General features: G+C 39.8%; 1 protein-coding gene across 4 annotated transcripts in view; it reads left to right on the forward strand.

Annotated features, from left to right (window-relative positions):
- The window catches only part of ush (u-shaped), an 82,200-nt gene that overhangs the window by 57,960 nt on the left and 1,130 nt on the right, over window positions 1–23,110 (forward strand). For all 4 annotated transcript variants that reach the window (XM_966184.4, XM_015979820.2, XM_015979821.1 and 1 more), the window contains one exon: window positions 20,379–22,540. In XM_966184.4, coding sequence (XP_971277.2) covers window positions 20,379–22,540 — 2,162 coding nt within the window. The remainder of the gene's footprint in view (window positions 1–20,378; window positions 22,541–23,110) is intronic.

The raw sequence follows: 23,110 nt of genomic DNA on the forward strand, positions 1-23,110 counted from the left end.
GGTTATTGCGATAACTAGGTAAACATGTAATACATAATATTTGTATACATAGAGGCTTCATGTTACCCACTATATCCGGAGAACGTATGCAATTGTAAAATAGCGTGATCAAGGCGTGATTGGCTACTGAGCAAACTACGTTTCATCTTGGACAACAAAAATGTAAAATCTAACGATTTAAACAGAAAATAACTGAAAGTCTCAATTTCAGCCATTTTTCTCGATGTTTTACAGCCGTTGTAAGTAACATTTTTGAACGTTATTTACAGTATACATTCTTCTACTCGGGCTGTAGGGGAGAAAGTATTTTAAAATGCCATCAGTGATTTATTTAATTCAAAAAAAAAAATCCTGAAAACTGAATAAAAATTGGTGTTTTTTGAACATTATTTCCCTTCAGCAATGTGTGTTAAAGAGAAAATGAAATACTTTTAGCCTTCAAGTGGACTCTTAGGAATAAGGTAGATTTGGTTTTAACTTGAAATTGTCAGTCGTTAACTCGTAGAATTCTTAAAACAAACTAGCGGTACTGGCCTATGATATCAGCGATCCTTCTATTACGCGCTCGCTTCAATTCTGTGTCGCACATACATTTCGTGTAATCAGGTTTTTTTTGTCTGAAGAATGTAATTGGGAATATGTAATTAATACCTAATTGAATTACCATTACTTTAATTATAATTGAAGAGTAAATAATTAATTACTGCTCCAACAATAGTTGGATAATAATGAATAATAATAATAATAATAATAATAATAATAATAATAATAATGATCGGAGTTCAATTACTTTTTTGAATACTTCTATTTACGAGTACCAATATATCTTCACATATTATGCATATGCCAAGGTTTGGAAATTGACCATGCAAGAATAACGAACGCAAGAATAAAAGTTACCTACTCGGTAATTTAAAAAAACTAGGTATTGATTTGTTTCATTTTTCTTGATGTACACGCATGAACTCATAACTGTGAGGTGGAGTTTCCGATATCAAAATATTGAAAGATTCTTCTAATAATGGGATCAGTTTCTAAATTGATATATATATTCCAAGTTCTATACTGTATGAAGACACCAAAGTGAATACGGCTGCGAATTCCGCAATCGTTTGAGGCAACTAATCGATGCATATACTCATTCGGATGTGTGAATCGGAAGAATATATCTGGAGTTTTTGAACGTTCGACCGGAGCCGAGTCTGGAAGCCACTAATGGCAGATCATTAGGGGCCCAGGTAATCTGCAGCACTTTTTTCTAAACGCCAGATAAAAATAATAAATCATTGTGGTCTCCATGCGCGGTCTCTTCATGTAATTCTGATTACGGTGCTGCCTGCCGATAGATAACATAACGTTTTACTCCGCAACCTGCCCAACGTGTGTTCCTCCTCGTAATATACGGCGTGTTCCCTCACATACCAAATTACCACCGCTATATTTATTTTCGCTTTATCTGATCCGAACGGATTTATCATAATGGACATGCATTTACGCCGAAACAACCCACGATTATTTTATGATAAAGCGCTAATTATACGTGGACAGGCTGGAGCTGTAAAATGCTGAGGGTCCTTCGGAGAACTTTCTCACAGATTTTAATTTCATGGACGCGGTTTCTAATGATTTAGTTGATCAGCACCCGCCGTAAAATGTTCTCATAAACACGACATGTCGCTTCGTTTTATCTTAAGTCAACGCGGTCTTGTATATTTTGCTTATCTGCATGCAGTAAAGCGATGTTAGACGTGATAAACCCATCAAAGACCAATATTTAGCAATAAATCATCGTCTGGGATCGAATAAATAACGCAGGAAAAAAACTACATAAATAATTTATTTGACGCTTTTGACTGTAAATTTCTCCTTGACATACAGTTTGTATGTTAAACTTGTAAAAAGATAAGTCGCCTGCTTGGGTGGTTTTCGTACTTCACCGATCCCGTGTCTGATAAGAAATTGCGTATAGAGCCACATACAATGTATTGTGCATAACACCGGATCTCAGCAACAATCAGAATACGCGTTTATCTCGCGATCGGAGTCTCACCGCAAAATTAACGCCGGTATCAAGATACCAAGTTATTGACTCCTGCCGGTGTTAATCCAACAGAAAAAGACCATGATAATCCGTGAAACGCTCGAAAAGTTGAATCATAAATATTCAATAGCGCTCATTTTTCCCGGACTACAAAGGCCGCCTGCCAAGTTGTCACTGTCGTCTGCTGGATCTCCTCGATCGCTCCCTCACGGATAAGAAGGTGCGGAGGCGGCGAAGGGGTGGCGTAACCGAGTGGCTCATGTAAATACATTGACTTATCGCCTGTCAGATTTATAAAACTTCCACGAGTTGAGTACATTGTTATCTCTGAATCGCATTAGCGGAGCTGGTGCTGTGGTATCTCTTCGACGGAGAGGGAAATAGACTGCGCGCTGTCGCTTTCGAGCTATTTTATCCCGCTGTATAACCTGGAACTAATTACTCTTACATAATGTTAAGTCTAAAGAAATCCAAAATAATACACACAGGTAAAAATCGTTAAATCATGCAAAGAGAAGAGCAAACAAAAAGGATAAGAAAATAGAAAACATTTTGATAAAACCTGCAGCTCAGACGTTAATGGCTCACTGATATCTTCATAAATCAAGCTAATTGATTAATCTTTAGAAAGCCTCTTGATACTTATCATAGGCACAGTTTTAATGACTATAATTAAATTAGAGTAGATTCTACTTTAGATTCTTTCAGACGCATAAATCTCAATGACATGCACAAATTTATTCAAATCAGTAAAAATAGTATAAAAGACACTGTATATTTTAACTAGAACTGCAGTGAACTGAACTGTTGGAGCAAACCCACAATAATATTGTTCCAGTTACGAAAAAATTAAATGTCAAGACGATTGTGTCAGAAACTAGGCGAAAAAATTTGTTCTTGTGGTTTATAACCACTTGGCAACTTTTAAATACAGGGAAGCACTTTGTGTTAATTTGAATTAACCTTCTACAGACTGGGCGATGGGCTGGGTGTTAAAATTTTTCGCATAGTTTGTACTTCATTAATTACGACCAAATTCATTAAGCAAGAATTATAATAATTTGATGTTTATCTATTTAGCCAATATATTAATTAGAGCTAAAATATTCATTTCAATGTAAAAATTCCACCATGACCACTTGCGCAGGTCGTGTGATAATTATGTCAATTAAGTGTCGGCGAAATAGATTAATTGATAGTAATTGGTGTGAATTGAGATAAGGATCAGTTTTATCGGGCGATGTTATGGTAACGGAAAACGTACTTTACTACGGCCTTGATCTGGATCTATTTATTTGGAAGCACTTTATATAAAAATTTGGTGTTTGCACCAATGTTCACTAAAAATATAATGATCCGGCAGTGAAAGCTTTCACTGGAACGGTCAGCTATGCGTAGGTCAGTTTCGCTTTCTCCTGATTCGGCCGAAAAAAGAAAATATGAAAGAAGTGGGACCACCTGTTGTCCGTGATACATTTTGGGTCACACCCTTGTGATCAGATATTCCACGAAATTCAGTGAAGTCCTGGCGTTGAACACATGTTCCGCTCGAATTTTCTCCATCCTCATTGATTTTTTTCAATTAAGATCGTCTCGTCGATAGTCCGGTCTTCGGTGTTTATTTTTTACGTTTTATTTATTGGCGTTATGTGATCGTGTGATTAAACCATCAGGCCATTTCGGTCGTTCTTTAAATCAATCTCCCTGTAATGGAAATGGCCAAGTGTAACAATGCAAGAAACGGCAGTCGTCGCCCGGTCTGAGAAGGGAAGTGCATCGAGTTACGAGCATAGCGATCGCTTCGCTCAAGACACGACCCGAATCTCTAATGATGTATTCTGGGTATTGTTCTTTATGTGTCGGAACTAAGTGATTCCGAACACGTTTATACACACGGCTTGTGATAAGCCTCGTATCGGTTCTTGTGTGTACTGGCTATATGTTTCTTCAGCGAATAAGTAGATGGCCTGAACATCCTCTCGATCCTTCCACCAATGTTATACTTTATGAATTATGAATACGGCGATTTTTCCACAGACGGCGATAGCACGGACAGGAAACACAGGAAATAAAATGTGCAACGAAACGCAAGATTACATCACATTTTTGTATTTCTGCTGATCATGATAACAGATGACTTAGTCAGTTTTATCAGAAATCAAAGGATAATGATGCTAACCTTTCTTATCATCTATATTAATGTGCTTATTAGACAACGATCTTTACATCAATTATATCTTTATTGTGCTTTATCAGATCTTTTATTGTCTTTGCACCATTGTACCGGATCACCCCGTCATGAGATTCTTTTAAAACAAAGCTAACACTCATCTGAGAACCATAAATCTTTATGGCAATCATTATTAATAATTAAATGATGTACGAAACGATAAAATATTAAAAGTAACTAACAAATTTTATGATTTTTTTTACATTTTTTGATACAATTCTAAAACAACATTCTGTCAACCCCAGAAATCAAAATTTTAAGAGGTATAAAGTATAGAAACAATTTTGTCATTGTAGGAGATTGCTATCTTCGCAATGCACTTGAAGTGAACCCATCTTTTAACCAGAATGTTATATTTAAAAGTGATGAGGACTACTTCTAAAAAATCACATGTTAAACTCACTTATCTATGTTCGTTTAAAGAGTAATCTTTCGTAGATAATGTGACCGCATTGAGGCGGAATATCAAACACGTATTTCGATGTTTCATATCTGCGTCACTGCATCTCAGTTTGAAAATAAAACAATCATTAGATTTATTTATTATTTTAAATACATTTTAACTTTTTTTAAATTGATATTTTATTGATTATTTACATTTTGAGTTAACAAAAAAATCACCAACTTTTAGCTGGAGCTTACAAACCTGATCTACACAAATATTATTTGAGCTTTTTCAAACAATTTATGTACATTCGATGTTACTACATCTCCGGTGTAATCTTTTAGGAGTAATGACATTTTTTAACTGTTTTTGGTAATGAAAGACACGGTAAAATGAGAATCAGCCACAGTAAGAAACGACTTTGTCTTCCTGGAAAAAGATCTAAAATATTGGCCAAAGAATATATTTCAGATCAGATTAGTTTTTTATATAAATTTTGTGCGACTTTATAAACGTTTTTTGAGAAGTTTCATAAAACTTAAGGTCTTTCACTTGTGCCATTTAGTGTTGGTTCCGAAAGGTTTAAGAAACAGAATTCCAAACTGTCTCCACTTTTTAACAAAACTCAGTAAAATTAACAATAAATCTTTATCGGGTGTTTCTTATGAGTTGGTACCTTTTTTAATAATGACAACACCTTGGTAATGTCTCTAACCATTATGTTCGTTATCAGTTGTATCGTAATTTTTTTTGCATTTTGCAAATGTTTGATGGAAATTACGATCCTGAGTAGGTATTCTTGGCATTGTTCTTGGTTTTCAGAAAATCTCACAAAATTTCTCTAGTGCTAAGACAAAACCAACATTACTATTTGTTATGTCATGGCTTGAAGAAAGAGTGTCACAACTTAAAATTTATAAATGCTCAGGAGAAGCAGAAGAAATATTAACTTATACAGTGAAACCTTTCTTAATGAACTAACGGAAATTTCTGTAGGAACGTAACAAAAGCATTGGAAATTTAAATTAAAAATTCTCTCTACAAGGGATCCTCTGTATAGCGGACACGGACAAAAATACCCCAATTACGATAATATATTATAAATTTACCTCTTATAACGGATAGAATGAAAAATTCTATACCGATAATACTGAACTAAATATCAATGATATAAAATTTAAAAAAGTGAATAAAAGACTGATAGAGACAATTGTGATAAAAGGAAAACTTGCCTAGAACCACAGTAAACTCATGCTGTCTGGATATTTTGAACCTGTTAAAATAGCTGAAATTATGTGCCATGTAAAGAAATATAAAAACACGGCTCTGAAAAACAACATACAAAAATTTATGTAAAAAACCTTTTTATTTCCTTTTTTAATAATTGGAAAAGATTTTTAGCTAATAAAAGTTAATATATGTAAAATAAAATACAAAATAGCTAAATAGTTTATTCAAGAAATTTTACGAGTTCTTACGAAAGTACGAGTAAATCATTTTTTTCTAAAATAAATTTTTGCTGTTGTTTCAAATATAAATGTTTGGTGGGCAGTTTACGGAATGATGCTTAAAATTATTTATTTAAAATTGCCCACGTCTTATTAGTGGACAGCTCTCCACAGTGAACATCCGTTGTTGAGAGGTTTTACTGTAAGTATAACTTTAACATACTAATTAACGTTGATACATTTAGAATTTTGAACATTGTTGTCGAATACTAGAAGAAACAATATCTGGTTTTGCTTTAACATCACAGATTTATTTGTGTATCATCTAATCATGTTTTATAACATTATTTTTTACGTTAACTGGATTTGCTACCCTTTCGGAGGTGAGCTGAAATTTATCATGACAATCGCGTTGGTCCGGCTAAAGTTGTATGTTATTCCAATCCGGCGTCGTCGTCGTCGTCCTAATTCAATTATTATGGTTGGAGATTAGTGGGTGTTGGGTAGACGAGTAGACGTCGAGCGAGTGCACGGAAGGCCGCATTTATTCCGGGTGCCTTATTATTTCTGCGGCGCGGCGGCCGATATCTGCCGTTATCGCGTCGGAGAAACAGAACAGCGACGCAGAGCGTCTTTATCAGCAGCAGACCTCTCCGTCGCGGCGCTTATCGCGCCAGGCCAGCACTACCATACATGTTATCAGCGAGCGCCGCCACTATTAGAATATCTAAATATCCTTAGCTCGAGTCCGCTCGGGGATGCCGCCCCCCGGCCCCCAATGCACTGCTGCGATAACGGTGCCGCCACCGCCTTATTTATATTCATCAATGCCGCTTTATCAGTTATGAGCAGAAATGTTTATTAAACTGCCACGGACAATGGCGGCGCACTCTTTCCACGTTGACGAATTCGGCTCCGGTGCCGACGATCATGGAACATTACTTTACGGCGCGATAGCGTGACCGATAGCATTATGCACTATTAGTTTGGCATTTTTAAATAAATATATAAATAAATAACGCTAAACACTGATAACACTTTCATACGATTTTGTCCACTTTATTCTCTCCAAATAATTATAACGCTCTTGTGGCTGTAAGCCGTTCGCACAGCTTCATTTATTTCGATAAAAACGAACAGAACTAGTGGCTCTTCCTAAATCTGGCCCATTTTTCTTCAGATATGCCTAGTCTAGAGAAGGATTTTATCGTAAAGCAATTTAATATTAAAATGAACCACTTAATCAAGTTCTCATTTGGTGAAGACCACATAGAATTTAAAACTAGCAGGCGAACAAAAATTTAGTGCCCTGGAGTAAAAATTTATTTGAGAAAAATTATGAAGTAAGAATAAATAAGTCTTGGCATTCGTACTAGAGTCACAAGAGAACAATTCGGACATATTTTGAATTTTTTGTCTTGGCTGTTCTTACCCGGTACATAAAGCAGAACCGCCCATCAAACGTGGCATCGTTACATAAATGTAATAATATCTGAATGGCGCTATATAGTTGTCGTATCAGGTAAGAAGACAAGGGCCACGTGACAATGGCTGGCCTGTTATCAGACGACGTGGGGGCGTCTCGTCGCCGGAGGCATTCAGCCCAAGACGTTATAACCGAATGCAAGGCATAATACCGAATTATCAACCATGCACATCGTTTAATCTATGCACTGCACTATACCGACATAACAGCCCTTGTCGGTTCGAACATTCCCCGGATAAGACAATGGAAAAATCGCTCCTCTATCACAGATAGTCAAAGGAAATGCCATCGCCGCATAAAATAATTACGACTTAAATTGGTGCTGATGAGCGATAAATCGAGGAGAGGGCGCATGTCGAATCTACCTTTTCCAGCTTTGGAGAGGTTAACGCTTTCAGCTTTTGATTATGTCATTAAAACCGATGACAGATAGATCACATTTTCGCTCTTATTTCAGCGGCTCCGACTATGACGGTTTATTAAAACGATATTCTCGCCACCCGCCTGACACCCATCGATTAGAATATTTATGATGCCGGTTATTGGGCCGATTATTATTTTACAGGCCCGCCTTATCACCCGGGACGATAATTTGGCCAGTTTTTTCATTTTATTTTTCACGAAACGAGATTAAATCTCAAGCTTGAGATACCGATCAGTGATCACAATTTTATCCAACGCAGGTATCTAATTTATTTTTTATAGCTCTATTTTCTTTTTTGAAGTAATAGCTTTGTTGTCAGCTGCCAAATTAAATGGAGAATTATGACCTATTGTCTGGTCCAAATGTGTTATCTTTTAATTTAAGATTATCTTCGCGAGATACAGTTGCCATGTTCAAATCAAGACATCAACAAGGTACGTTGGTGTATTTCCACGCATAATTTCGCCTCGTTATATTTTTCCAATCAGAAAATTTAATTAAACCAACATTCTGTATACGTTAGTTGTCTTCGTCAATTAAAATCCGTGTGACAGCTGCGACAAGACGAAAACACGACAAAAAAAATGTTTTATATTCAGCAACAAGAATTATAGGCAAAGGTGTTGTTCGAATGATTTAATCGTTAACTTAACACCTACAGAAATTAAAAATTTCCTGTTTCTAAGTAGAGAAATCAATAACATATCGTCTCATAAATCAGCAGCAAATAGCGAAGAAGGTTGTTGCATAATTTAGCTTACAGAAGAACACAAAATTATTTCGATATTTTACGTCATTGCAAGAAAGCATTTATAAAGCTGCCCGTGCGTCTTTGTCCCTGCAGATATGTCTGAACCCGCCATGAATATTTAATAGAGCGTCCTTATAAAACCCAGTAATTCCGTGGTGTTATAGTTGTGTATGTCGCGCGTTTTATGTGTGGTTTTACGTGTTTCAGAAGAGTCTGGTGGTTTTCATATCTCGAAACCATCAGGTACATAGAGCGGTTACGCAAACATCTCGTTGCGATCTCGTTCCTAATCTAGTGACCCAAATCTCTTCATAATTTATCTCGGTCTTGCATCGACTTTATAACAGTTTTCGAGATGAACAAGCCCGAGAGTCGGGAGTTATGTCAGTCGGTCAGCGTTTTATTCAAAACTAAGTTCGAGTTTGCCGGTAAACAAGGCCGCCGCGCCAGATAAAAAGTTGAAAATTTTTATCGGAAACAAGCGCACACTTTGGCTGCAACTTTTCATATGAGTTACTTATCTACAAGTTTGCGGGCAGAGTCCGGGAGGAGCTGGAGAGTGCCGCTGTAATCTTATCGGGAGGCTGAATGTACCACGGGACAGTATTCTCATTGCGTCTTATCTGCACATCTCCAACTATTCTCTGGACTGTCTGAAGACATGCATATCGTACATCGTATTCTCCCTGTGTTTCGACGCTTGTAAGAAGCGCGCACCTACAACAGCAGCGGCGGCTCCGGGCCCCCCCTCCACTTGCCGGACCCCCGGAACGCTCACGGCCTCTCGACCGGAAACGCATTCAACTCTAATAAAATAGTTATTTTGACGTCAAACAGCGTAGTCTCACTTATCAACTCAAAATAAGACTTGAAACCCGGAGAAAATTGTTGGGAAAGTGTTTTTGGGCGTGAAAGATTTTTAGAGAAAAATCAGAGAATTCCAAAATACTTTTAAGATAAAAGGAAAATCATGGCACTCTAACGACACAGACAATAAAGCAACAAATATAAAGGTGTTCGGGCTAAGTTCAATCAAAAAGGCGGACACTTTAGAAAATAATAAATAATCCAGACATGCATTGCATGTAAGTATCAGAGATACACGGTAAGAGTGGAGCTTTTCGAGAATCCGGAAACCGATCAGATAAGTTCTGAAAATGACTCGTCCACGAATAGATTTAGGATCGGAGCTGTTTTCCATTCGCCGAGATAAGTCGATAAGTTTCAATAAGTCCGAGTTCTGGCAACAGCCAGCACGGTACGGGCTGCCGCCGTCTTGGTTTCCAGTTTTCTCCAATGTCGTGGTATTAATCAGGGCGTTATCTCTAGCACATAAACACACGTATGTGTATGTGGGGCGATGTCGGTGGCGATACCGTTCCATGTGGGGGTGTAGCTGTTGGGGGTATACGGGCCTGTTCGCCGTCCGATAGCGCGAAAGATACGACCTGGAAGTAGGAAACGAGACAGCGAGATAAGAAAGTAATATGGCGGCTGCTGCAAAGAGATAACGACTGATACGCGCCTGCACCTTTCCCGACCTGCAACTCTACGTGCCCATTATTTTTGGAAAATTCAATGAGAAATCCGTCATCTCAGTTCGGTTTAAAAAAACTTTCAGGCACCTAAACAACCTTTCCTTTTGAACATAACGTGAAAGAGTCAGTTTATTGTGTTATTCTTTGCATTTTCGCCAAAATCCGGGCTTCGTAGGAAAATAAATCGGTGAATCGTATCTGGTGTTAACAGTCGGCGTGTAATTTTTCGATGGGAGTTGGAAATGTGGCCCCGCGACGAGAAACAATGCCAAAGGAAATCGCTGGAAAAATGAACGATAGTATTATTGCATGCCGCAATCGCTATAATCAAAAATTGCACATGGTTGCATTCATGTCCTATCTCGATGGACGCATTTATCGCAGTGTTCCCACCGAAATTGGCTTTTGGTGCCGCCACCAGGCCGACGTACTCCGTAACATTTTGTAAATATTGTAAACCGTCATGTGAATATTTAATACCGACACAGGATGTCAGTCTGTTTGTGTGCATTCTAACGCACAATATAATACCTTATCGGCCATCAGTTTGGCCGTTTTATCGTTTTATCTCGTTGCTTTTGCAATTTTCTGGCCACTCCTCCGAATTGATCAATCCGAAAAAAGGCACAGAGCGGTCTCTGGACAAGCTCAATTAAAATAGCCGCGATCTGATTGACGATTTGATAACCGTTCCTTGTGTTTTTGCGTGTTGTTTCTATGTATATGAGAATTCCATTTCTGGATCATTCTTTGTTTGATAACATCGCAACTGGAAATTATTTCAACAATTTTACAATATCTCCTTCCCGTTTTAGTCATCTCGCGTTTAAAAATTCAAATATATCTAAACTAAGATAAAAGCACAAACAAACGAAAAGAATAAAAGAAAAACGCCGCTATATCATATTTTAAAAGTGTTTTGATTCGTGGAAAGATTAGGCTGAATATGGGACAAGAAACGAGATTCACTCTCAAGAAATTGCACGATCTGATCACCCCAGTCATTTATTAATTTTAAGATGACGTCCCATCGTTCATTTTGACGAACTATCCCTATCGCCTAAAAAACGCACCTAATGGATCACAATCACAGCCCAGAAACCAGAAAGTAGATGCCGTGATAACGCATCTACATAACAAAGCAACCCTTAAATAATTAACCCAGCGAATAGTCGCAAGACAAATTGCATCTTACTGTGGGTTACCCATTAAGGGAAAAACAACCGATAGTAACTAACACCAAATCGTCTTTATCGCAGCATCAAAGTGCTCACTTATTATTGACATAACCCCCAGATTTTATCACCGTTAGAAACTCGGTAAATGCCCGTTTAGTAAATGCACATTTTCATTATCAGATGCGAACAGGTTATCATTACGGCCAGGAACTGTGTCCAATCGATACATCAAAATCGTTACATAAACGCATCGACCGCGGGGAATATAAACAACTATAAATCATATATGCTTTAAGCATTCCACGGCCACGATAAAAAATGAGTTCGTTATCAGTTGACGTTGTGGGTGTCTCGCTTGAGGCGGATTTTTGAACGCCGTTCCGCCATTCTGACATGTTTACTCGGTTATTACATCAACCGACGTGAATTACACACCGGTGGATAACAATTAGGAGCCTTCCGACTGGAAATCTATCTGCAAGAAAGTTCGCTCGCTAATTAACTGCGAAATTTGTAGAGTTAAACCGCTTTTTTGCATTTATTAACAATGTTCTGTGATTAGAAAGAAGCCAAGTTAGCGTTTCGCCACTGAGGGTCTAATGTCGTAAATTATCCAAAACGGCCATATTTCAATCTCGGTGTCAGTTGGTCTAGTCCTACTCGTAATTATCTCCTTATCTAAATTAATTCTTAGTTTTGTAACACCTGTAGCTTGTAGTAAAAATGTGAATCTATATTTTGTGAGATTGTTATCAAGATCAGTTCGATTTGATTTTGCGAAATTTAATTTGGTAGAAATACGAGAAAGACAAACGTTTGTGCTTTTTGAGATGCATGATAATTAAAGACATAAATAATTGGATCTTTATAAGATTTTAAGGCGCTGATTAGTGATTACAGCGGTACTAATGCCCGTTTTTTTGTTTTAAACTTGGTTATATAAAACCTATGCTATCCTGTAGAATGGTGTAGATGACAAAAGTCAATTTTTGCGAAAATTAACGCGTTTTACTTGTGTGCATTCGTTTCTATTTTGAACGGCGTAAACCCGAACGGAATCTTTCATAGTTTTGCTTATAATCGGAAGATTGTTCATGAGATTTTGAAAATCTAGATTGTTTGGAAATCCCACGCCAAAAATTAGTAAGATTTTGGTCATTTTTAAAATTCATAACTAGAAAATAATCAGTGGTAAGTCAAAACGATGTGTACGAGCGCATTTTCCAGACAATCCCGGATGAGATTTCAGTAAATTTGATTTTTCGGTTATTTTTGTTTGTTGAGAGTTAAAAAATGCTCATATGTGTGTTAGTATTTATTTTGTCGTAAGTGAGCATAGTTCGTGTTGCTTACAAGCCACACACGTCTGTGCTTTTGTAACAAGTAAAGGTTGCCTTTCCTGTCGTAAGGAGATAAATGTTTCAGTACTCCACATGTGTCAAACTGCATTTGTTGCAAAGACTTTCTTCACCTTTCAAGCAAGCGCATAATTAGGGGAGTGGTGAGCAGCGTTAGCGAACCATTGATGGCCACTCACCCACCCAGTGTCTCTTTTCCATCTTGATAGAGTCCAGCTGTAATGAGCTCCGTCTGGAAGCTGTCAAGCTGTTCCAAGTTGCTGCCTTCCTTATCTCTCCCGATAGTCTCATACTATCTCTTCCCACCGCATCTACTTTAATTAGGCCACCTTGGCCATTGGCAGTCTGCATCAGTGACCATTTCTCATCTCCTTTGGGCTATGATCTGTTTTTAACCGTCCAACTAATTGCCTGTCGCCTATAAAAGATGATTCCGTTTCTTGTACAAATTGATTAAGACGTCCCGCGGGATTATTCCGGCTGACATGACTGCTCATAGCTGATTTCCCATTGATACAGCAGCGAGAATAACCAGCTACTGTTTTAATTCGAGTCTAGGTGATGAGCGATAAGGGAACGTCGCTCAAACCGACTCGGTATTAATAATTCTGTTGGCCGACCTGTCGCTGCCATCTAATCCATCATCAGGTGCTGCTGGGATTAAGGAGCAATTAAAATCTTCGCCGTCACACAACTTGCCATGGCGAAGTGCCGGAGCTGGCGGAGAACGCCGTTGCGACTCTAATTGTCCTTTCCATTTAACATACAATGGTCGGACCACCGCCATATATCGGCATCGATTTTTTAATGTAGCCTCAAGCGGCGAGATTAGCTATCAGCGCTACCATCTTGGTCCACTCCGCTATTTACAAATAGCTATTGTAGCTATGCTGATCTTACTCTCCGTTTCCCAGACTGCGTAATTGTATGCTCAAAGTAATGGGATCGTTGAGTTATGGTGTTGTAGACGATTATACGCGGTGGCCGTATTTATCCGCTTTTATTTATTGCCAGTTCGAGCAAATTGCGCCAGACTCACCACAATGTGTGAGGAATGCCTTTCTAAAGCGAACCACCGGCACTTCTTCCCAACACTTTTTAAACCGCTCTATTCATTTAAATATGTTCATAACAATCGAGGAATTTTTTAATCAACCGATAGCAAGAGTGACGAAAGTCCGTCTTGAACAGTTAACAACCTTTATCGAACACGTTCTTGCAAATGTAACGGTGATGAGCTTTGATTGCGCTTTATTCTTGGAACAGGCGGTCGGGTCCACATTGACAATACCTACGCATTGCCAATCGATGGTGAAGAGAGATACGAGCGCCACGACACAAAATAGACGTGTTAGGTGGTATCCAACATAAATAATTCATAAAAGTCAGAAATACGAAAATTAAACGAAACTGAGGCCCTGCCCGAGAAACACAAACGTCAAAGAAGACGAATCGAGTGCCGATATCTCAAAATCGCAGATGTTATTCGCGTCATTGTTAGATTTATGAAGCTGCCACGTCCATTTGGGAAAAATCTACCCAATCAAAAATGCAAATGATCGATCTCAGGTGCCGATCTAGCAATTAAAATTTTGTTGTTTCAAGTGTGGAAAAATTTCTACTGTGCTTCCTTTATTTAATTCGAACAATTTACGATTGCTGATTGATAAAGAGAGCGCACTCAGCAGGTGTGGACAGCCTTGTTAGCGACTCCTGCGTCCTCGACTCACAGTTGATTCACTAAAGGAGATGTGTAATCGCACTGACACCTCGTGACACTACGGCATAATTACAATTATGTTAATTGGCACACCGACCTTATGGCTGAGATGACGTGATACCGAGGATATGTGCCCAACTAGACAATGAACGCTGATAATTTGGAGAGATTTGTATCGTGCGTTGTGTCTTGTATTTATCTTCATTTTGCAACATCGCGAAAGGAAACTTTTATCTGCGATCGCATATTCTACAGGAATGCACACACGCAAAGCGCTAAGAAAATTTTAAACGCTCTGAAACAATTACCACACGTGTTAATACGCCAGTGTTTCGTTCCTCATTCTCTTTGAAAACTTAACCAATGTTAGAGTAATTTCGCTTTTAAATAACAAAATCGTAAATGATTTAAGGAGATAGGATTTATTTAGGATTCTTAGAATAATTTTTAAACTTTTGGTTTTGATTCAGATTTATTTATAAATTTTATATCTGCTTTATCTTTATTGTCTATCGACTAGTGAACAAAAAATTTTGATCTAAAGTTACCACATTACAAGTGTTTTTCAAATTTTCAGTAGCAAGTATTTAAACTTTTCCACACCAAGTGAAATGAGTTCTTGTCTTCAATCAAGCTTACTAGAGTACTATCTGTATTATACGTGGTTAAATGTTAATTTTAAGAATGATTGAAGGAGTCCTTAGATTAATTCCTGATTGATAAACATTATTTACATAATTTATTTTCAGCCTATTGAATTAAACAACTTTTTAGTTGGTCTTGTTTCGGATGTAGATTTTATCTTTGACAATTTTACTTCAAGCAAGTTTCTTACTTAATCACTAAACTAGATATTTCGGCCAATTTTTTTCTTAATTATATTTTACCCATTTTTTATTAGATACTATTACAGAAACTTTCTACTGTGTATGTTACACTTACACACTTTTTAGAACCACATAACATACCCTCTTAAAAGATTTTTGGATGAGTTATTCCTGCGTTCTTTCCTTGTATAAGCCCAATTTCCATTTTTTTTCCATTTCTTATTTAATTTTAATAAAAGAAAGTGTTCGATTTTGCAGAAAGTCGTTTTAAACTGGTTTAGTTTTGAGGATTCGGGTCCATCCTCGTGCGGCGTGATGGACTAGTTGCCAGTTTTTGCGGAGCTTTGGAGCTGAATCAGAAATTGCGTTTTTAGCGTAACCAAAGTTTGCGAGAGAAGAGAAGAGCGTGAGATTGATGATGTTGGTTTTGCTGGCATAAAAATTAGCAGCTTTGCGCTTCGATAAGCCATTCTTAAATCTCGTGATGTTAATCCGAGAGTGGTCCTGGGGCGATGGGCGTTGAACGGTAGCCACTATTAGTGGGCCGTGTCGCAGCCGCACTATTATTAACGTCACTAAAGCTTAACCTTCCCCGGAACACGTGTTAGACCACAGCTCCAGGCCATTCGAACCAAAAAAGAGAATTCGTTATTCCTAGTTGATTAATGGAATCTCATTCAATCGATGATGGCGCAAACGAACATCCAGACCGAGTCTAAAAATAAAAAATCGACGTTACCACTAATCATTTAAATGCTTTTATGGTCCCTTATCGAAATTTTTCTCTATTATCTCGTCGGAGGAATGGAGGACTGACTGCTACTCTTTTACCGTGGCGCCGACTGCTATTGAACCCATCACACCAAGACTGTTAAGGAACGCTCTCGATCGCTATCGGGATCTCGCGAGTTATACAAGTGGATATAAAATTAAACGAGGTCAATACGTTTGCAATATGACGATACTGCTTTGTCTGCTTGCAATTAATTCAAACCGAAACGATCCAAAGGCGTTACTGGAAACGCCAATGCATTTATCGAGCTCTTTCAGAAGTATTACGCCGGAATATAATCAACGGATGGATATCGAACCAATAATGTCGGAATGAGATGGCAAAACTTAACGAATATCTCATTACCGATACCCTTTCTATTAAACGAGTTTACTACCACATAAATAATTGAAAACACAACTGTAAACCTACTCCAGCTGCAGGGATGCAATTACCAATTGGACAAAAAGAGAAAATGCCGAGGAAAGTCGTCCACTGGGGACCGGTTTGCGATTTTATTTTTCACATTTTAATAATTTGCCCACCTCACACACAGTGACTTTCATAGAAGCGATCGCAAAGGGGAGATGTTACAATAACTAACTTGCCCTGACAAAATGTTATAGACTTATGAGGATTTTTAGAATAAAAAACTGAACCTCGGGGATTTTCTGTTAAATCGCCACTTCTATCACCTCTCGCAACGTCGTGCCTTTTGTCTTAATTTTTTTAAGTAGGGTTTGATTCTTCTTTTACGCCCTATTATTCTGAACACAACATACCCTTTAATATCTGATGTAGAAAATTTTTTTAATAAATATTATTTTATTAAAAAGTTATAAACATAACATACATTATGCATATTGTGAATACAAAAAATGCCTGATAATAATTTTAGATTGGGCACCCATAAGGCTAAAAATTCTTCGGTTCGTAAACTTTTCCTCCAACTAAACCCTGAGAAGTGTTTGCCATCTCATTCTCTCACCTTGGTTAATTAATTTGTCGATTGGTTTTGATAAAATTGAAACTAGCTAGACTTCCTAGAGTTCATAAAATATGAAAATTGCCTCAATTTAAAATAATGAAGCCTTCCTTCCTAGCAGCGCTCATCCAATTATGAATTTCATATTTATTAAAGAAGTGTAAATTGCTGTTATTAAGCGAATAATGGTGATTAAAGCGCAATCAAAATATCTCACAGAGTTGAGTCTGTTGTGCGGTGTGTGAAAAAAGGCGCGCGATGCGCGGATTTGTTGTGCTGGGGGCGGCACGTGTTGTGGTTCGTGGGGGTAAGTGGATGTTTCCTCAATTCATGAAAAAGTCCGGGCGGCGGCGGGTATTCTTGCGTCGGTATAATTATAAATCAATGTCTTATGCTAATGTAGCGTGATCGATAGATGTTATCGACTGCCGCCGCTGTATAAGAGGAAGTTATAAATCGTTTCAAATCTAAAATTGATCTGTGAATTCTATCCGCATTAAATCGGCGGGCACACCTCTGTCATCTGCAGACATTTTATGCGCTATCGAGCTCACCAGCGAAACTTTTTTAAAGGTTTAGGGAGATAAGGTGAGAAATGTGTTAAGGGATGATTAAAAGGCCGGAGCGACGCTGCCAGCGCAGATAACACCGCCGGGTATGGTTTATTCCGTCGCACGTATCTCGACGGGACTCAATCACTCTCTCTCTCCGGCTGAGCTACTAATCACCTGGCCCGCCGCCGCCGCCCCCAGCCGGCGGACTTCTCTCCTTACATAATGGACCCCGCAGTCGAGGTCCCGATAATGATAACGTTTTTTGGTGAATTAATCCTCACTGGAAATGCATTCATACTTCATATCTCGCCTAATGGACGCCGTTTTTCATTTGTCCGACCACGCACCCCCATGCCGCCCCTCAAGATTATTCCAACCGGACCACATTAAATTCCACTAATACGAATTACCCTCGTCAAACTTATTTGCAAAAGTAGCCATTACGGATTCCGTGGCTTTCCAAAACTAAACTTCACTGTACATTTTTTGCTAGTTAATTAGCGGAATAAAAACCGCTCCGCCGATTGATTTTTGCATGCGGCTCTGCTTCCGTGTACGACGACCATGTCGCAGTCCCACGCTGTACGTCCGCGATCTAGTACCAGCGCAAGTAATTCCGAGATCGCACCAAGCATTCCTGCGAGGAAGCTGTGCGTGTACGAATAGCGTTTGCAGAAGCTATTACAAGCGATTATCGCAACGGCAGTGATCGTGTACTTATCGCCTGTTCAAGTCTCCAGCTAGACTCGTGACGACTCTACTAGGATCAACTTTCGCGCGTTGTTCGCCAGCGGCCGAGTTGTGGATTTTTCGTGAATTTCGTGAAGGAAGTCGGAGGTTGAGATTATGGCCCTGGCGATGGCGTCTCGCGGTGGGCCACGCGACGGCCAACCGATATGCAAATACGAGACATCGTGACGCACGACACTGTACGACACACTACTACCGCTCTAATTAAGTCAATAGATTCGTTCCACAACACAATCATTTACTCGCTGCTTATTACATTTTCATGAGACTGGCCAGTTTGCGAAAATAAAGTAATTTAGATTGATGGGAGAAGAATACGATAGCACCTTCTGCACTCTATCCGCGAAGAATTTAATTTAAGAAAAATTTTATTAGGTCAGGAATTTGGTTAGCACCCGAGTTGATGGTAACTTTTTTCATAGCACGAATTTAAAACCAGTCAGCAATGCGGCAGCCAAATAAAAGCCCTCTACCTGTGCGGCGCTAATACCTGTCTAGTCTTTAGGTCAATCAGCCGAATATATGACTATTTAATCGCGCGTTTATTGCCCATTGCCATTAGTATCTGTACTCGATACAAATTGAGGTGTCGTATTTTATCCATTTTATCGCTGGTTTTGTGCTATCTTTTCTCTAATTATCGAACGTTTCCGTGCTTCTTGTTTATGCCAGAGGGACCGTTTAAAAATAAATTCCTAGACTTGCATTAGTCTGGAGATAACCAGATAGTTTGGGGCTGATAATACTCATGGTGATTGTTTTAAGATCAATAACCCGCCGAATGACCAATAACCGGCACTGTGTTTCTGATAAGGCCGAAAGCACTTCCCTGAAATGGCCACATTCTGTAGTCTTGAATAACACACATATTCGCACTTGTGTTATTGAATTCCGTGCCATATTGGACATTAGTACAGTAAAACTTCTCAACAACGGACACCGATGCAGAATTGTCCGTTGTGAAGAGGTGTCCACTAATGTCCGTTGTGAAAAGGTGTCCGTTATTTGGAGGTGTCCATTACGATTGTAGTTTAAAGATGCATAAAAAATTCTACAACACTAGCATTACGTCACTACAAAATCTTTCTTTCTGAGTCCAAATTCTTGAATGTGGGTATTTTTGGAAAATGGAATTTCAATAGCTAGTAGGTAGTGTCGTGTCAGTCAATTTGCTGACGTAACCAGCGAGACACTTAACAAGTTGTAAAACGGTACTAACGAGAAGCAGGCCATATTACGGCAACAGTCTTGATTGACACCGGTTAATGCAGTTTGTTACGTACGGCGGCTCTGTACATATTGGTTCAAGCCGTAGGGCATGTAATTAATAACAGTTTTCGATGCTATCGACAGTTCACACACATACGCACTACACTTCTACATACACACACTCGAGCGAGCCAACCCTGCCTATACCTATACGCCAGATAGGAATCTCTTCGACTACACATTCCGAACTCTAATTAAAGATTGTTATCGTTCGCGAGAATTCCCATCCAGAGTCTTATTAATTCCTAATATCTTTTAATCTGGAACGCTATCGGCATTTTTGCGTTGTGTTATTGCCATTGTTTCCGAATTAACAACAATAGAAACTTTTGGGAGGTTCGGAAAGATCGAATCCAGTTTGTTGTTAGCGCTGAAGTGATGTATGTAGCTCCGGTGCGTGGGCAGCCCTGACGAACTGCTTCATTAGAAGAGGGCTGCGACATGAGCGACCCGTGTACTGCTCGCTCTTATCACTGATGCATTTGTACCAACCTGTTCTCCCGTTCCCATCTATCGGAGACCAGCAATAACTTAAGCCAACCGAGCAGTATTTTATTACGTATCACCTCCAAGTATCAAGTACTCGCTGCCGATGCTATCTTTTCTCATGTTTCCTGGTAAAGCGACGACACTCGTCCGTTAACATTTGCATTTTGTTTCAGGGGAGGAAGAATGGGTGAATAACACCGACGAAAACACTACTGCTACCACCGAAAAAGACAAACCCCCATCCGCCACAACTCCGGCCAGAAGCAAAACGCCCGAAAAATCCGACGATGATGACCCCAAACCCACCACAATCAAAACGGAGGCTGATTCGTCACCGCCTCGAATCAGACTCAAAGCGAATCTTGCGACCGACCCCGCGCTTCAATCACACGTCACCATTCCTAGTCTCAAAACCGAAATCGAGACGAGTCAGTCTCCCAGCGAATATCTCGCTGCGCTTCCTTCCGCCATTCAAAACGCACTTGCCTCCCGAGGCTTTTTCTTGCCCAATTTGAGCGAAACTCGCCCAAGCGAAACCTCGGAAGTCGCAAGACAGCCAAGCGTTCCCCTCTTCATTTGTCCACCGTGCGGGATCCGCTTTTCGTCGTTGAGTACTTTGGAAGCGCACCAAACGTACTATTGCTCTCATAGAGTGAACAAACCCACGGAGGATGATGCAAAATCAGTGACTGGAGTCGAACCAAGTGGGAGTCAGTCCGACCAAGACCCAAACGAACCCACAACCAAAAACATTCGCACCGGGAAACAGTACACCTGTACGCATTGCACCTACAGTGCTGATAAGAAAGTGAGTCTCAATAGACACATGCGGATGCATACGGTGTCCCCTAGTCCTGCCAATGTGGCCACAACCACAACCATACCCAACGGTGACGCTTCAAACGATAATCAGGACCGTTACTGCGCCGAATGCGACATTCGTTTCAGTTCGCAAAAAACCTACAGGGCTCATAAAATGCACTACTGCAATTCGAGGCATATTGTCAAGTCCTCAGCGAAAACAACCTCGAGTTGCACCTCAGGATCGTCACCAACGTCACCAGTTGACACAACCTGTCGAACACCTCCATCCCCCGGCAGTCAAATCCCCCAACAACCCTTCCTAGCATTACCAACTAACCCCATCATAATTGTGCCATACTCCCTATTCCGCAGCGCTAGCGTTCTTCCAGGTATTCTTCCATCAGCTGCCGGCTTACCCAACCCCGACACCCCCTGCTTCCTCCTACCCAACGGAACCTTGCAACCTATGACCCAAGCCATCAACCACAACCCGCCCCCGCAACCCCCCGAAGTCTTAAAATCAGTCAACAAGCCCAAGGAAAATAACAGAGAAGCAACTTCAGCACCGCTAGATCTCAGTATACGAAAATCTCCCGAACTCAAGAACCTCGTCATCGACCTAGGTGACGACCACGAGAAGGAAAACGTGAAAAACCGATCGCCAACCCCCGAAAAAATCGAATGTGTGCCATCAATCCACGGATCACCAGTATCCCAAACCGGGGTCTCCCCCGTGCCAAGCGTCTCCCCCAAGCGCAAACACGAGGAAACCTCCAGGAGCAACAGTCCGCGCTTATCCCGTCTGACCCCAAAATCCAACTCGACAACCGAGCGATCTCGAACTAGTCCAGAAACCAACCCCCCAATCTTCGACATTCCCCCAGGCCTGCACCCCCTCCTGATGCGAGCCGGTTCGCTCTCCCTCTTCTCCCCCGAAGTCCAAATGCGACTTGCTGAGCTCCCAGCCTTGCCCCCCGTCGCCCCCCAAGTGCTGGTCAAGCAAGGAGTCTCGAAATGCAAGGAATGTAACATAGTATTCTGCAAGCACGAGAACTATGTCATCCATAAAAAGCACTACTGCTCGGCGCGAAGTCAGGAAGACGATGGGTCGAAAACATCAGGAAGTCCTCCTGTAAGTCCCCGGAGTGCGGGTACTACGAGTCCTGCGGGACAGTACCAACAGCTGATTTGCTTGGCTTGTGGAATCAAGTTCACGTCTTTGGATAATCTCAACGCGCATCAAGCGTACTATTGTTTGAAACGGGGGGAGTTGGATGTGAGGAGGTGCGGGAAGTGTAGAGGGATTGCAGAGCCTGGACATCAGTGCATCCCTGCGGGGGCGCTGTCGGGATGGAAGTGTCCGTGCTGTGATGTGGTCAGTCCGACGGCCAGTGCCGCCCAAAGGCATATGGAGTCCCACACGGGGGTCAAGGCGTACAGATGCACCATTTGCAGATACAAAGGCAACACTTTGAGGGGAATGCGCACACATATTAGGATGCATTTCGATAAACGCTCGCCAGATTTACAGGTAAATATTTGCTTTTTCCGTTGACCGTTTATTAATATCAGTACAAACGAATGATTTTTTTTGGCCATTGTCATAACTCTTTTTCTTTAATTTAAAATTTGTGTCCATCTTTCATTTTCAGAATTTTTTGTAAGTATTTTCGGGTCACCCTTGTCAAAACATCTTATTGTAAGGTTTGCTTATCATAAACACCCTTATCTGTTGTAAAAATTTATGGTGTACAAAGAAAATGTTGCTACATCACTCAATTTTATTCATACGACCAAAAATGCCCTATACAGCCAAAGAATACATAAAAGACATAAAGAATATAAAAATATAAGAATAATATATAATAATATATAAAGAATATAAGAATACATAAAAGACTGTCATAAAAGTATAGTCATTTTAAATGTACTTTATGTGCTTTCGAAGAAATTAAAACTTGCCAAATTTCGTAATTTCAATGAGCCTTTTTACCGATACAGAATTTTTTGCATAGTCTCTTCTTTCACCACAGATTATAGACACTGTACTAGAATTATACGTTTTGCGGGGGTTTTGAGCAATTGACGATTACTTTAAATT

This window comes from Tribolium castaneum, chromosome 5 (assembly GCF_031307605.1).
Source record: "Tribolium castaneum strain GA2 chromosome 5, icTriCast1.1, whole genome shotgun sequence".
NCBI lineage: Eukaryota > Metazoa > Arthropoda > Insecta > Coleoptera > Tenebrionidae > Tribolium > Tribolium castaneum.